Source organism: Anguilla anguilla, chromosome 18, assembly GCF_013347855.1.
Source record: "Anguilla anguilla isolate fAngAng1 chromosome 18, fAngAng1.pri, whole genome shotgun sequence".
In the NCBI taxonomy this organism is placed as follows: Eukaryota; Metazoa; Chordata; class Actinopteri; order Anguilliformes; family Anguillidae; genus Anguilla; species Anguilla anguilla.
The window spans coordinates 5,681,397-5,695,353 of NC_049218.1; the positions used below are offsets into that span (position 1 = coordinate 5,681,397).

Sequence of the window (13,957 nt, forward strand, 5' to 3'; positions counted from 1 at the left end):
TTGCCTGGCAGGTGATGCAAGTCCACGTTTGCGGTTCGCGGGGTTCCGGGAGGGGACTGTTCTAGAATGTTGTCGGTGCACTAGGTCGTATGTGCACGTACACAGCGGAGTATGCTGAGATGGGGCCTCCAGGTATCGAGGGCATTCCAGTCAGAAGATACCTGGCTGTCAGTCTGTCTGTTCTTAGGATCGTTACCTCAGGATTGTTGTCTGACTATGCAAATGTGAGCTATCCATCCGGATAGATGTGTGCCTGATGCTGGACTGCTTAAGGGCAAATTCCTCACAGGTGCACTTGCATCACATCTAACCATGTGGGCGTGGCTCTAACAATGTGGGCGGGGCTTTGTACGAGGCTCTAACGATGTGGGCGGAGCTCTGTGTGTGTTTTTGTGGGTCTAACGATATGGGCGTGGCTCCGTAAGGGCTCTAACGATGTGGGCGGGGCTCTAACGATGTGGGCGTGGCTCTAACTATGTGGGCGTGGCTCTAACGATGTGGGCGTTCCTCTGCAGGGAGCGTGACCATGCTGCTGGCCATGGGGCGGAACGACGGGGTGGGGCAGTTCAGCGGCGTGCGATTGGCCCGCTGCCTGGTCACTCAGGGCAAGAGCAGAGGCCTGCTGCTGTGGAAGAGCTGGAGGGAGATGGGCCAGAGGGCCCCCACTGAGGCGGCCTGACCGCACCCAGGGGGCCGCACCCAGGGGACCGCACCCAGGGGACCGCCCCCCCACCGCACCCAGGGGGCCCTGAGGCCTGCCGAACTGCACTGCAGGGAGCGCAGGGTCCTCAGACCTTTTAAACCGTCCTGAAGTAAACCCCCCCCCCCCCCCACTGCCACTCACACACACACACACACTCACACCACTCCCAGCCCCCACCACACACACACACACACACACATTGCCCCCCCACCACACACACCCACACTCACGCCCCCCACTGCCACTCACACACACACACACCACTCCCAGCCCACACCACACACACAGGCACACACACCCACACTCACGCCCCCCACCGCCACACACACACACACACCACTCCCAGCCCCCACCACACACACACACACACACACACCAGCCTTCGACTGCTGTGCTTGACCACCCTGAAGAGAGTGCCCCTGGCCCAAAGACAGGGGTGGGCATTTTTGGGGAAAATACCCGGAAGGCGTCGCTTCGACCAATTACCCCCCTGGCTCAGTTAGCCGATTAGCCGATTAGCCGTTTAGGCCGAGAAGTACTCACTGGCAGATCAGACCGCAGTAAAACATTTAATTTACAGTCAAACAAAAAGTACTTCGGCTGTCACTGACAAGAAATTGAGCTAGAACAGAACGTCCCATAAATGGCTTGGGCTAATTAAATGCGGTGGTTAAAAGCGAAGGTTGGCTTGAGGTCCTTGCCCTTTCCCGCTCTGAGACCATTCTGCCTTTGTGCTTTATGACCTCACCACCCTGCAGTGACCGTACACTGCTGGTCCTGTTGCTGCTGTAGTTTACCGTTAAGGTGCCAAGGAAAAGCTTTCTTCCAAGGGTGTGTGGGCTTACAGCTAGAGTTTACAATTTATTAATACACAAAAAAATTGCAAAAGACTTGTTTCACATAGCGTTCTGTATTTTCCCCATTTCTTTCATACCAATCTTGTAGTCCTTTCATTGAATAAAGCAAATATGTTACTGTGGAGTTGTTCTCCGTGCAGAGGTGTTAAAGTTTGTTAAACAATCATACACAAATAACAAGATCACTACTCTGTATGTACTACGCACTCAATATATGCAAAAGAACTTGGGTGGCACAAATAAAATCACTTGTTTCACGTTGACACATTGTACATAGTGAGGCTGGACCAGATGACAACAATACATTTGTAAAGGATTTAGATTCACCCATCTTGATTCTTCAGTTTTCCCATTTGACCAGTGAGCTCATCTAGAACATCTGTAGACCGTGTCAATTGTCATGGATTGTCCCTTAATTCTAATCGAGATGTTTATCCAGCAGACCTGTAGTTTTCTGGGTTTAGTGCAATACCCCCCTTCATGGACGTCTGGTTCTAGTTTAAACCACTAAGCCTGCAACCCTAGGCTTTTACTCCTGTAACTCCCTTAAACCCACACAGCACGCAAAACACCTCAGTAAGATTGTACAATTTTTTTTGTTTATTGTTTTTTATTTTGTGACATTTCAATAACGTTTAAAACATAAAAGCCCTTATTATAACGTTACATTCGATACCAGTACAGTGGCGAAGGCGACCGTGTGAGACAGGTTGACTGAGAAACGCTTGGGCGTGCTCTACAGCGGCCAAGGCTTAGCGACACACAAGATCGAACAGGGTCGGGTGCTATCAGCAGCATTTACCTTAAAACACAGAAGAGAAAATGCTCAGCATCATTTGGCACAAACTTAAAACTCAACATTTAAACATTTCCCCTGAACGTTGCCAGTGGAGTACATGTGCGAGTCAAGTGCAAACCTCCGTGTTATTATTTTTTATTTTTTTATTTTTATTTTTTTTAAGATAGTGGTTGAGAAACTCCCACAATACGGCCTCTGCAGACTGAAGGAAACACAGGTGTGCTTTTTTTAAACGAGTCGTCGCGGCGTACCCGAACGCAGCACCTGGGTGTCGAGACGCGATGAACACTGCGGTGCCGACTACAGGAGGGCGGCTGCTTTCATTTCATCGACTCCGATTGGACGGCTTTCGCCGAAACACTATCGAGTTCTGATTTGGCTCTAGCAGCAGCGGCACTAAAACCACGATCCGCTTCCGGTGTGCACAGAACACCAGCGCCGCGGAGATCAGGACTGAATAAATAAATAAATACGCCACCACGTCTCCCTGCAAGCCACGTCAGGAGCCGCGTTGGTAAAAAAAACAGCCTTCACCGCCATCAGAAAGGACCCTAAAATTTCACGCCAACAGTCGGTGAGCAGCATTTGGCCGCACGCCTTCACAGCAAGTCACCCGATACACAGAAGTACAATCGCTAGTTACAATCGCATTTCATAACACACACATAGAAAAATAAACAAACTGCTTAAAAAAAAAAACCAAAAAAAAAAAAAAACCTGCACATAAGATCAAGGAGTTGCGGATACAAGCGATTGGACTATTCTCGGACCATTTTTGGAGCAAATCTAGCCATCGAATCCAAATACTCACACCCATTCATTTATTTATCACTGTCCACTCGCCGATATCCCCCCCCTTCAAACTACCATTTATGAAGGAGGTGCAGACGAGAGACTACAGAAAGATATGCAACAGAGAGACCGAATGAGAGCTCATTACCATAACCTCCTCCCACAGCCTTTCCCTGTGAACCGGGCCTGCCTCAGTCGCTCGGCGTTACCGGCGACGACCGGGCAATTAACCAACAGGTTCCGCGCCAAGCACAGGGATGAGTCACCAGGCTTCTACACCCGCCTCCCAAAAACCACCCGCCAATTTTCCATCGGGCGGCCTCTACGTGCGCGCTTCATCTCGGACCGCTTCGCGGTAGTCACGGCGACGTCCGTCACACGGCAGGTGAGAGGCTCTCCCGCGTATTGAGCGGGGGGGCGGGGGCGGGGGCGGGGTGAAGGAAAGGTTCTAGATGGAGAGATGCAGCGCCAGTCAGGGGAACGGCGTGAGAAAAAGGAACAGGGTTCGGAGGCCAAACGGCGTCATCGGAGCGCTGGCGGCTCCTCGGGCGTGTTCGGGGCGGGGGGGGGGTAAGGGGGGTGAGGACATATTTTACACATGAGGTCGGACAGGAATGCGGTTCGGCTGGTCGGCACAGAAACTCGGTACAGGGCTGTGCACATCCACGGTACGCCTGGCGGAATGCAAACAAATCGGAGGCGTCGACCGCGGCTTTGTGTCGCGCCATCTCCACAAAAAAAAAAAAAAGAAGCTTTCGCCTGGCGGGTGTACCCAGGCAAAAGCCTTAATACTGATACTTAAAAATGGGACAAAAGTAGTTTCAATTCACTTGCAGCAAATGAGACTTCACCATGCAGAATGGGGGGGGATGTAGTACAATGGCTTATTGTTTTGTGCTCATTTATGATGCAGGAAGTGAACAATATTAAGCTGAGGATGTCCTTTAAAAAAATCAATCTGCCTTTCTGGCTCAATTAAAGTGCAGTGATAAAATGGAAATAAAACATCCTTCATTTTGTGCAGCACCCATTGTGCCACTGCAATCAAATCCAGCCAACTGATTGGATGAAACCCTAGTTTGTGAAACTGATACTACAACTGATACCTTCAGGCCAGGTCTGAGGCCTGGCAGAGAAGCTCCCTTTGTTTAAAAAAAAAAAAAAAAAAAAAAAAAAGCGTTGGGGTGTGTGCAGAACTGGCCATGGTGATCCCCCTAATTCAAAAACACAAGCCAGACCCTCTGGTGTGTTCACAGCTCACTATGCTAAACAGGATAACAACAAAAGAAAAACACCAACCTGTCAAAATGAGGTTGCCGATGGCAACATACCCACAGGTGTACTGAACTTATCACTAATACCCAGAATAACCCTTGATCGATCACGCCATCGCGTTCACCTGCGATGGCCCTGCACATACCTCTGCTTTGCATCGAGTTTAAAAAAACAAATTCTTTTTTTTTTTTTGGTACAGCTTACAGATGCATTTCCTTTGGGTTGCCAGGGAAAACAAGGCAAGGGGGGGGGGGGATTCTGGACACAAAGCCCGACTTGCTACAGCAGCAGGAACCCGGAAATAAAACTGAAGAGTCAGTGCGCACTGAGTTACAGATGGCCCCTTGCTCGCTCGGGGGGGGGGGGGGGGGGGATGCTGCAGGGGCCTACTCCGACTTGTGGCCCTTGGCCTGGGGGCCTTTGAGGTAGGCCTGGTAGAAGAAGGAGGAGAACAGGAGCAGGTAGCTGAGGTACATGAGGGAAGACCACACGATGTTGTCCAGGTAGGAGGGGCAGTGGCCCTCCTGCATCCACAGGTAGACCAGGCCGCTGACCGTCAGGCCCATGGCCATCTGGGCGATCTGGGAGGTGGTGATGATCATGGCGTAGGGGCGGGGTACGCGCACCCCCGCCGCCCGCAGCGCGTAGTAGCTGTACATCAGCGAGTGCACCAGGTAGTTCATGGTCATGAACCAGCCGCCGCCAGCCACCCGGTCCTTGTAGGAGTACCAGGAGTACAGCAGCACGGTGATGTGGTGGTACCAGTGCAGGAAGATCAGCCGCTGCTTCCTCAGCACGATGAACACAGTGTCACCTGCGAGGGGGAGGGGCAGAGAGTGAGGACACGCGCGCACACATACACAAGCACGCATGCAATTTGACAATTTAGGGTTTGACTGTACATCCTTCGACCTTGATTAGGATTATACACCCGCACTGCATGGTCGTGAATTTGCAAGTGCACATATGCACACTTGCTTCCACAGTTTAAACAGAAACATCCCTATAGCGACATTAGGAAATCAATACAATCCGGAAAGTGCATTATAAACCAGCAGACATGTAGGCCTTTGCATGCATTTGAAGGCCAAAATTACCACTGCCCTGTCTAATGGACTGGACCCTTTTTAACAGCTTATTTTAGTCTCAATTTGGAATGCCTAATCATATCCCCCTGCTTCTCCCATCACTACACTCCATCATCCAATTTGGGAGAGTGCACACGAGCTCGCGTGGCCTCTGAAGAGTAGAGCTGGCGAAAGGAGGGCTAGATAAGAGTACGGGACAGGATGTGATGTTAACAAAAGCAGCGTCGTGTAATTTCACACCAGCGCAAACGCGCAGGGCGACTGATAGCATCTACGGCGAGCGCCACTGAGCACGGGCCAGGGCCAGGACCAGGACCCCGCCCACAGTCTCACTGGGCCTTCCTACGTGGGCAACAGCCAACCAGCTAAACAGAATCTTTAAAATTATTATTATTTTTTTTTTTAAAGTTCTGGACATATCCACAGGAAACTCCCTCCAGTCTCCTGCACCTGAACGTTTCTCCCCCCCCCCCCCCACCACCACGCCCCCCTCACTCACCCAGCTCCGGGGCCTTGCTGAGCACGAAGGCGTAGGCCCAGAACTTGCTGACGGGCCCGCTGTAGAAGCTCTGGTCGCACACGGACTGCTTGAAGCCGCTGGTGTTGAGGACGTGCAGCATGTACCAGCCGGTCCGCACCGCCCCGATGATGCTGAGGAACCAGAAGCACAGAGCCCCGTTAACGACTGACCCCTCCGGCTTACCGTAGGACCCTGACAACTTCACACACCACTATCAGTAATGACTGACCCGTCCGGCTTACCGTAGGACCCTGCCAACTTCACACACCACTATCAGTAACGACTGACCCCTCCGGCTTACCGTAGGACCGTCAGAAACACTATACGCCAGGGCTGCCCAGCCCTGTTCCTGGAGATCTACCGCCCCGGGGGTTTTAATTTCAAGCCTAATTTGGCAAACCCGATTCTACGAATTAGCAGCTCAATGAGCTCCCTGGCTAATGAGTGAGGTGTGCTTTGTTAGGGCTGGAGTGAAAAGTGACACGATGGTAGATCTCCAGGAACAGGGTTGGGAAGCCCTGCTATACACAAAATAGGGTGCACAACAAGGACCTGTTCAGGATTTGGCGTCTGTTTATTCAGATCAATCATATCTTGATCTTACATTTTTTAAATAAATCAGTTAAAGCTGCAGATTACGCACATATTCTAAATGTTACTGTGATCTGATATACATCTACTTAGAAAACCAAGCCAGGATAATTTGTTGGAATATAAACTAGCATATAGACCAACCCCCGTTCATATACAGAAGCCTTCAAAAACACATGCTTGCAGGAGATACATGACCTATAGCTTATGTATGCTCAATGTATACAAATCACATGAACTTTAAGGGTGACTGAATGCTAAAATAACTGACAAATGGGGGGGGGGGGTGAAGAGAAAAAAAACTGCTACATGGAATTCAGTTTAAAAATGAGGCATAAAAACTGGGGGTTTTTGGTCAGCTTCAGTAATATATCCATCAGTTACCCTCACACGGCCTTAGCACCTTGGAGGAGCCAAAACTGTATTAGACCAGATACACCTGTCTGGCAGGTAGGGACATTTTTGTGAACTAATCACACCACTTCCCCATTTTTTTTTTTTTTTTTTTTTTTTTTTTTTTTTTTTACATCGCACTGGCCAAAGGGTACAATTACCCACCCCTGGCAACTGTTTCGCGCCAGAATGTACAACTTGAGGCTTTGGCTGTTAGATCACCTCGGACGATAACACTCAATAACCAAGACAACACAAGAGATCCGATTGTGCACCGATGTGCTCTCATTTCGACAGTTTCCACTGCTTACATTCACGCTGACAGTTCACACAACTGTGAACTGTCAGTCAACAAGCCGTCACCGTGGAGGAATGTCAGTTAGTCGTCATGTAAAAGCCAAATCCGAGAAAGCTGAAACTGCGGTTCTGGACCGTGAAATGAAGGTGCACGCAGAAGACGCTCACCTAATGCTGTGTGCAATATACTTAAGGCTTTAAAAAATAAATAAAATTGTCCATCCCCCGACATTCATATTAGCGACGAGGACAACACGGTTGCTACACTTATGTCAATTTACCTCAAGATTCTGGCACAGACAAGATTCTACCCACACTTTCGTTTTTCAGGAAACGGGGTATGAGACTGGACTCAATACTGTGCCTCTTGTCAAGTTCCTTGGCATCACATGCAAAAATGTGCACATTATAAAACAGTCAGTCAATTTTATATTTGTTTTTTCCCCATTGAGAAGACTCCAGAATACTAAAGAAGCTAGACAGCGGGACACATTTTACTGCTGTTGTTAACAACACAGCATGCAACAATCAGCATTAGATATCAGGAGAAATCAAAGTCAGCAGGCCCTGAAAGAGGGACATCACGACCTAAAGCCAGTGAGAGGGAAGGGAGAAATGTTACAAAAACATTCCCATTACTGCTAGTTTGATTGTTGGCTGTTAACTTTAACTCCAATCCAAAGATACAAAATGAGCAGCCCATTTAAAATTTTTTTTTTTTTTTTTTTTTTAATCTAAATGCTATGGAAAAGGCTATGCTAATCTATTTAAAAAAAAAAAAAAAAAAAAACAACATTCCTAAAATTGGTACATTTTCTCTCTCTCAGTTAACATTCCAGATCGGTAGGAAATCAATGTTGACTCATTTGCATGAACCCGTGCCATTTTTATGCAAATGTAGTGACCCGTCATTCAAGGATTAGAGGGGCGTGGCTGGGATTCCAGGTCAGCCATGCTGCAGAGCTTGTGCGGATTAGGATTATAAAACCTGCACTGCAGGGTTGTGGATTGTGCGCATACACACATCTACTGTTTATACATAAACATCCGTATAGCTACATTAGGAAATCTACCCAATCAGGAAAACCCACACAATGGCTTTATAAACCGCCAGACAACATGGCGGCTTTTGCACGCGTGCCAAGAGTGGAATTACCATGGCTGTGGCCAACGGTTACTCCCTAATGCGCTAGGCTCACAGGACCGACACATTCACTTAGCGTACCGCGCAGAGAGCATGTTCAGTCTTAAAGGGGGAAGGAAGGGAAAAGGAGAAAGAAAAAAAAAAAAAAGATCAATACTAGCCATTAGCAGCCAGAATGCTTTTTGTTTTGTGTATGGGCGAGTCGTTTCCAGGGAAACAGGCATGGCAGGAAGATCACCTTGATGTTGTCATCAACGGTTAGGTCTCCAAGGCAAATCCCCTAACAAGCTCTCTTTAATTTGCCCGGGGGGGGTGGGGGGGGGGGGGGGTGGGACCGCGTGCACGGGTTGCATGGAAACAAGACCCCAAAGCCATTCATTAACATAAAACAACAATGTGGGCTTCACCTGCATTGAACAGGTAAAACACATTTACTGCCAGGCCAGCATTTCTTCTGCAACCTGTGAGGTTCAAGGCCTTGGCGTTCCTACTGTTTTAACTGCAGGAGGGCTCTCGTTAACTTGGGTTTGACTGAGCCGTTAGTTCATGTGGGGGGGGGGGGGGGGGGGGGGGGGGTCAAACTCAAGACCCGAAATCCCGGGGCATAAGACGTGCATTTCTGCGGTTTCCTTTCGATCAAGCAGCCAATTTAGGCCTTCGGAACCAAGGCCTGCCAAACCGACTTCAATTATTCATTTGAGTGCTGAAACGCACCGCAGGAGACCAGCAGACGGCACAGCTCCTCCCAGACCGAACGGGAGTCCGACCGTTGTGTTGACTGAATGGGGACCTTTGACACGTCAACATACTTGAAAGAATGTCAAATCGTTGAACCGTTGGTGAATTGGTATGAATATAAAATGACTGATCTAATAACAGAACCAACACCAAACTGGATAAGTGAGGACAAATGCACATCAGTATTCAATTAAAACCTCAAATAAAATTAATTGCTTGTCTGTATTGGCCAACGGTATGCAAGAAGCTTCCACTCAAAGAAAAACGTGAAGTGACAGTTTATTTTGACAGGATTGGAGGTTGGGGTGTGTTCACCTACCTGAAGAGGGCCAGTCCAAGTGACCAGAGCACCAATGGCTTGCGCAAGTCCAGCTTCTGCCTCTCCCGCATAAAATGCTGGCCCCCAAATATGGCCGCTGCGTAGAGGCCACAGAACACGAACGACTTGCTCCTGCAGAGAGAAACCATTCCTGTCAGCAACATCCAGATGTCATACAGACAGCCCACAATTGGGCTTGAATTGGCATTACAGGTAATCGAACAATGTCAACGAACTTTGAATTGTATAATAAATTAATGAAATGAAAATAAAATTACACTAGCCCACAACGTGGCTAATGCAGGGTCACGTGCCATTAGTCCAATTTAAACCGTGACATTACCGTAAGGAAAACTAAAACATTAACTTACTTGCAAAAATATATGCATACAGTCATGCGTTCACCGACAAAAAAAAAAACCCTCAAGGAAAATTGCCGTGAAATTAATCCTATTGTGAAGCCTACCATTACTCCTTGTGGTGCTGAAGGTGAGCGCGTGAGCAGCATCAAGAGAAAAAGCGTGCGCCAATGATACAAGAGAAGGGCAAGCGCAACCAGGCGCGTGGTGAACCGCAAAGCAACCTTTTAAGTTGTTCGTCTCCGCAAGAGGAGTGTGCGCGGGGCAAAATGTATACAAAATCACCATGGATACGTTATGACCGCTCACATCTGTGCCTTGTATGCCAAACGCGGGGCTATACATGCGTCGTCGTTCTCACGTGCAACACTTTACGCTTCATTCAACTTGCAATCTCGAGTGCATGGTTGCATGTCACTGTTCAAAGCAATAACACAACTGGAAGAGTTGAATCTCGTACGAATCACAACATTGTTCTTACTGTTGCCAGCTGGAGCAATTATACCATGCACCCGTCTCCACTGAAAACAAACGCTTTGTGCATGACAACTGTCAGAGGCAAATTCATCTTAACATGCAGTTACAAATAACAAGACAAAAAGCCCAACTTTTCATTGTTACGTCTCTTAACAATCCCTTTTGTGTTCTGAGATTTCGTAACCTCGCGGTCTGACTGTCTGGACTGACGTTTTATAACCGAAACTCAAAATATCCTAAACGGGGATGACAGCGGAAACAATTAGGTAGGGACACAAGACCAAATATAGGCTAGGCTAACATTAGACTACTAAAGGGGTTACACGATTCTCGTGTTCACTATCAGGTTCTTGGTTCGCGTCAAATGTCCCTGGAGAGTGGAGACAGAATTTCACTCTTGATAAAAAGTAGCAAGCGAACGTGTTAGCTGTAGCTAGCTACCTTGCCAACGTGTGTCTAGTTTGGTGAACAGTAAAATAGACTACTTGCGACCAGATATTCGTAGGTTAAGTTTGTTTAAGAACAGTTGCGAAAATGGGTAGCCCAACGAATACATTAATTAAAATCAGGCAGTGATCGGAAAGCAATTTACAGCTAGTCAATGATACGATAATCACTGGTTTTACGTAATGACTAAATCACTCTAGCCGGCAAGCAATCCGATCAGCTAACTAGCTAGTTATAAACACCACCACCAGATAAAATTCACAAATAGGGCCAGCCACATACATTTATAGTTACCCAAAATACGTTCCGTGAGAATTGCATAGAAAACGGATTGACGTGAGTATCGAGAGCGCTCCCTAAACGACCACACCTTGCGGGTAGCCCATATACGGATTTAGTTTAGAGGAAACGCAATTAGTGTCCCATCAAAGTGTGCTTCTCTTACCAGTTTTCTTGCATCCATTCGATTGCGACCCTCTCGTCAAATCGCCGCTCAAAGTCATATTCTACAAGATGTAGATGATGGTCCGTCTCATTCATTTTGATCTCAACTGGTACCGCTCCAGTAGGCTACTCCCCACGGATCTTCTCTCCTTCGCACTGACGATGCGGTCGGTCACTCAGTTTCAGTAATCTGTCCGAACAACGCGAAATACCGTTTGCACCTATCTATAAAACAAAAAAATAGGCTATAGCTTGTGCCTATAACCTTTCAGTGGAATGGAATGCGACAGGAAACAAACTGAGTAAAACGACGCGGATAAAGGAATGTTGACTACTCCACCTTGCAGACTTGTTTTATTCAATGTAATGATTCGAGTTCGGTAGTAACTGCATACTTATAGCCTATCTCCTACCAGACACACAGAGAAATTTAATCGCAGGGCGGAGACCGCGAGACACGTTCCCCGCCTACCTTAGAGACGAAGTGCTTCACATGCGGGGAACTTTAAATCCTACCCTTAGGGTGAGCTTAATTGACAATTACCACTATGAGATCGACTCCATTTTGGCTCTTTAATGAAACGGCTAACTTGGGCTACAGAAGTCCCTGTGTTACAAATACGTCCATCTAGGCTCTAAAGGGGCTATAAAGGCACAAGTGGACAAAAAAGATAATTCTAATAACTAACTTGTTTAAACTTGCCCAAACGCTTACTTGTGAGCTCTGTCGCCTATAGCTACTGTTCATTTGTAGAACAAGGAATTCATAATTGATTATTGCTACAGTAGGCCAGCCTAATGCGACTGCTCACTAGATTACCAAAGAAGTGCCAATGAAAAAAAAAACATGTTTATTTTAAACAGGTTTTTACAAGTTTATTAATAGCATACAAAATAATGTCACAGGAATTGAGTTATGAAGATGATAATGTCTAGATGTAATCAAAGGGAACGGAACCCTCTTGACTGTGTTGCTGCTGGTAAGGAAAAAGATAAGAAACAAGTCCTCCATGCGATAACTTAACCGAAAGCGTGTCTGCATGGCAAGTTGTCTTGTGATGCTCGACTATGTCTGAGAATAGAATAACCAATAGCTAAGCAATTTTGACGGCGCAGTGCAATGGTTGCTCGGGCCATTAAGAAAAGAAAGACGAGAGAGAAAAAAATCATTCTAGGCCAGATACTTCAACAAACATAGCATACAGAGATACTGTACCTGGCACAGAATTGTTCAATTACAAACATTTTCGTAATTCCTGTTCACTGAACAATTGTTAATTTTAAATGTAATTTTAGAACTCATTTCCCTGCAGCGATGACATCATTCACAGAGTATACCTTAAAGCAGCGGTTCCCAACCTTGATCCTGGAGACCGCCTGTGTATGCTGGTTTTCGTTCCAACCACAGTCGCAATCCCAGAATTTTAACAGGATGTTAATTTCTTTATTAGGAAATTTCATGTCTAGAGGGATTATTTACCCTCTTAAACCACATTATGTCAGAAATAGCTAAGCATTCCATGAAGAATAACTGGTTGGTGTTCATGTTGCGCTTATTGTGCTGTATTGCTTGGGCTCCTACTTGGTGAACATGTGGACACATGGCCGCTAAAACTAACAATTTGTTAGATAACGAATAATATTTAAATTCTGGGATTGCAGCTCTGGGGTTGGAATACAATCCAGCATGCACGGGGGGGGGGGGGGGGGGGGGTGCCAGGACCGAGTTTGAGAACCACTACTCTAGAAGATAGCTCCTTCCGTTCTCTCCAGAATATGATTCACTAAATTTTGCTTTTTACTTAAATAAAGAATGAAAAAATATGACCCAGACATTGCCTTAAAAACATAGCAGAAAAATATATGATTTAGTATATGTTTATCATTTGAGTCATATTTTTTATTGAAATTTTCCACAGCCCAAAATGATCCGCTTGTTTACTTAAGATCGAGTGATGCTGGAAAACCGAAAGCTACGGTTCGTTAGCGAATGAAATCAGTACGGTGCTTACTCATTCCCTATTATTAAGAGGGGTGGCGGACAAACATGTCATTTTACAGAGTAGTTTATCTTCAGTTTCCGCCCAATGATTGCGTTCAGATATGTATTTGCCCATTGAACATGTACACAAGATCGAGATATCGACTCCGTGTTAAAGGGCACCTGTATTAAGGAGCCAATTTTTTTTTTTTTTTTTTTTACGAGGGTTCTAAAAACTAACCCTTACAGCTTGATTTTCGAGTTATTTAGAATGTTCCAACTGAAAATACATGAAGAAACAGGACAACAGTACATTCCTGCTTATTGAATGGATGTTGGATGTTTTGGGGGAATTGAGAACTGAGAACAGTAGGAACGGTGGCAACCGCCCATAAGTGGCCAATGCGAAACTAAACTACCCGGGGGGGAGGGGAGGTATTGGCCGTTCCATCTTGAAACGTAGGATTGCAGCTTACAGTGCGCGCAAGGAGAAAGATCGTTATCTCTGGTGCACCGCTGTCTATGGTCCCGTGCCTGTAATCAGTTGAAACAGATCGAACAGTCTTTTTGAGGTTACTTAACAGTTGTTTTAGTATCACATTGCAGTCAATAAGTTTGTTGTTATATGACCAAACAATGCAGGGTTTTTTTTTTTCACTTACACTGCAGTGTAGGACTATCACTGGTTATAACATCACATATATTTGGGGATATCAACATAATATATCATTCC

At 46.6% G+C, this 13,957-nt stretch overlaps 2 protein-coding genes across 4 annotated transcripts in view; one reads left to right on the top strand and one right to left on the bottom strand.

Moving 5' to 3' along the window:
* aifm2 (apoptosis inducing factor mitochondria associated 2) overlaps nt 1–856 on the top strand; it is a 10,367-nt gene extending 9,511 nt beyond the window's left edge. The window contains exons 9-10 of one of the 3 annotated variants that reach the window (XM_035400645.1): nt 516–692; nt 732–853. In XM_035400645.1, the coding sequence (XP_035256536.1) occupies nt 516–679 (164 nt within the window). In that variant the 3' untranslated portion in view covers nt 680–692; nt 732–853. Of the gene's footprint in view, nt 1–515 lie in introns of all 3 variants that reach the window. The other 2 variants (XM_035400646.1, XM_035400644.1) reach the window with 2 other exon arrangements.
* Nucleotides 857–4,786: 3,930 nt separating this feature from the next.
* Nucleotides 4,787–11,704, bottom strand: LOC118218182 (elongation of very long chain fatty acids protein 6-like). Its single transcript, XM_035400647.1, has 4 exons — nt 11,245–11,704; nt 9,517–9,648; nt 6,014–6,165; nt 4,787–5,240 (listed from the first exon to the last, which is right to left on the bottom strand). Exons 1-4 carry the CDS (start codon nt 11,337–11,339, stop codon nt 4,813–4,815), a joined length of 807 nt encoding a protein of 268 aa, XP_035256538.1. The 5' UTR covers nt 11,340–11,704; the 3' UTR covers nt 4,787–4,812.
* Between the last annotated feature and the right edge of the window lie 2,253 nt (nt 11,705–13,957).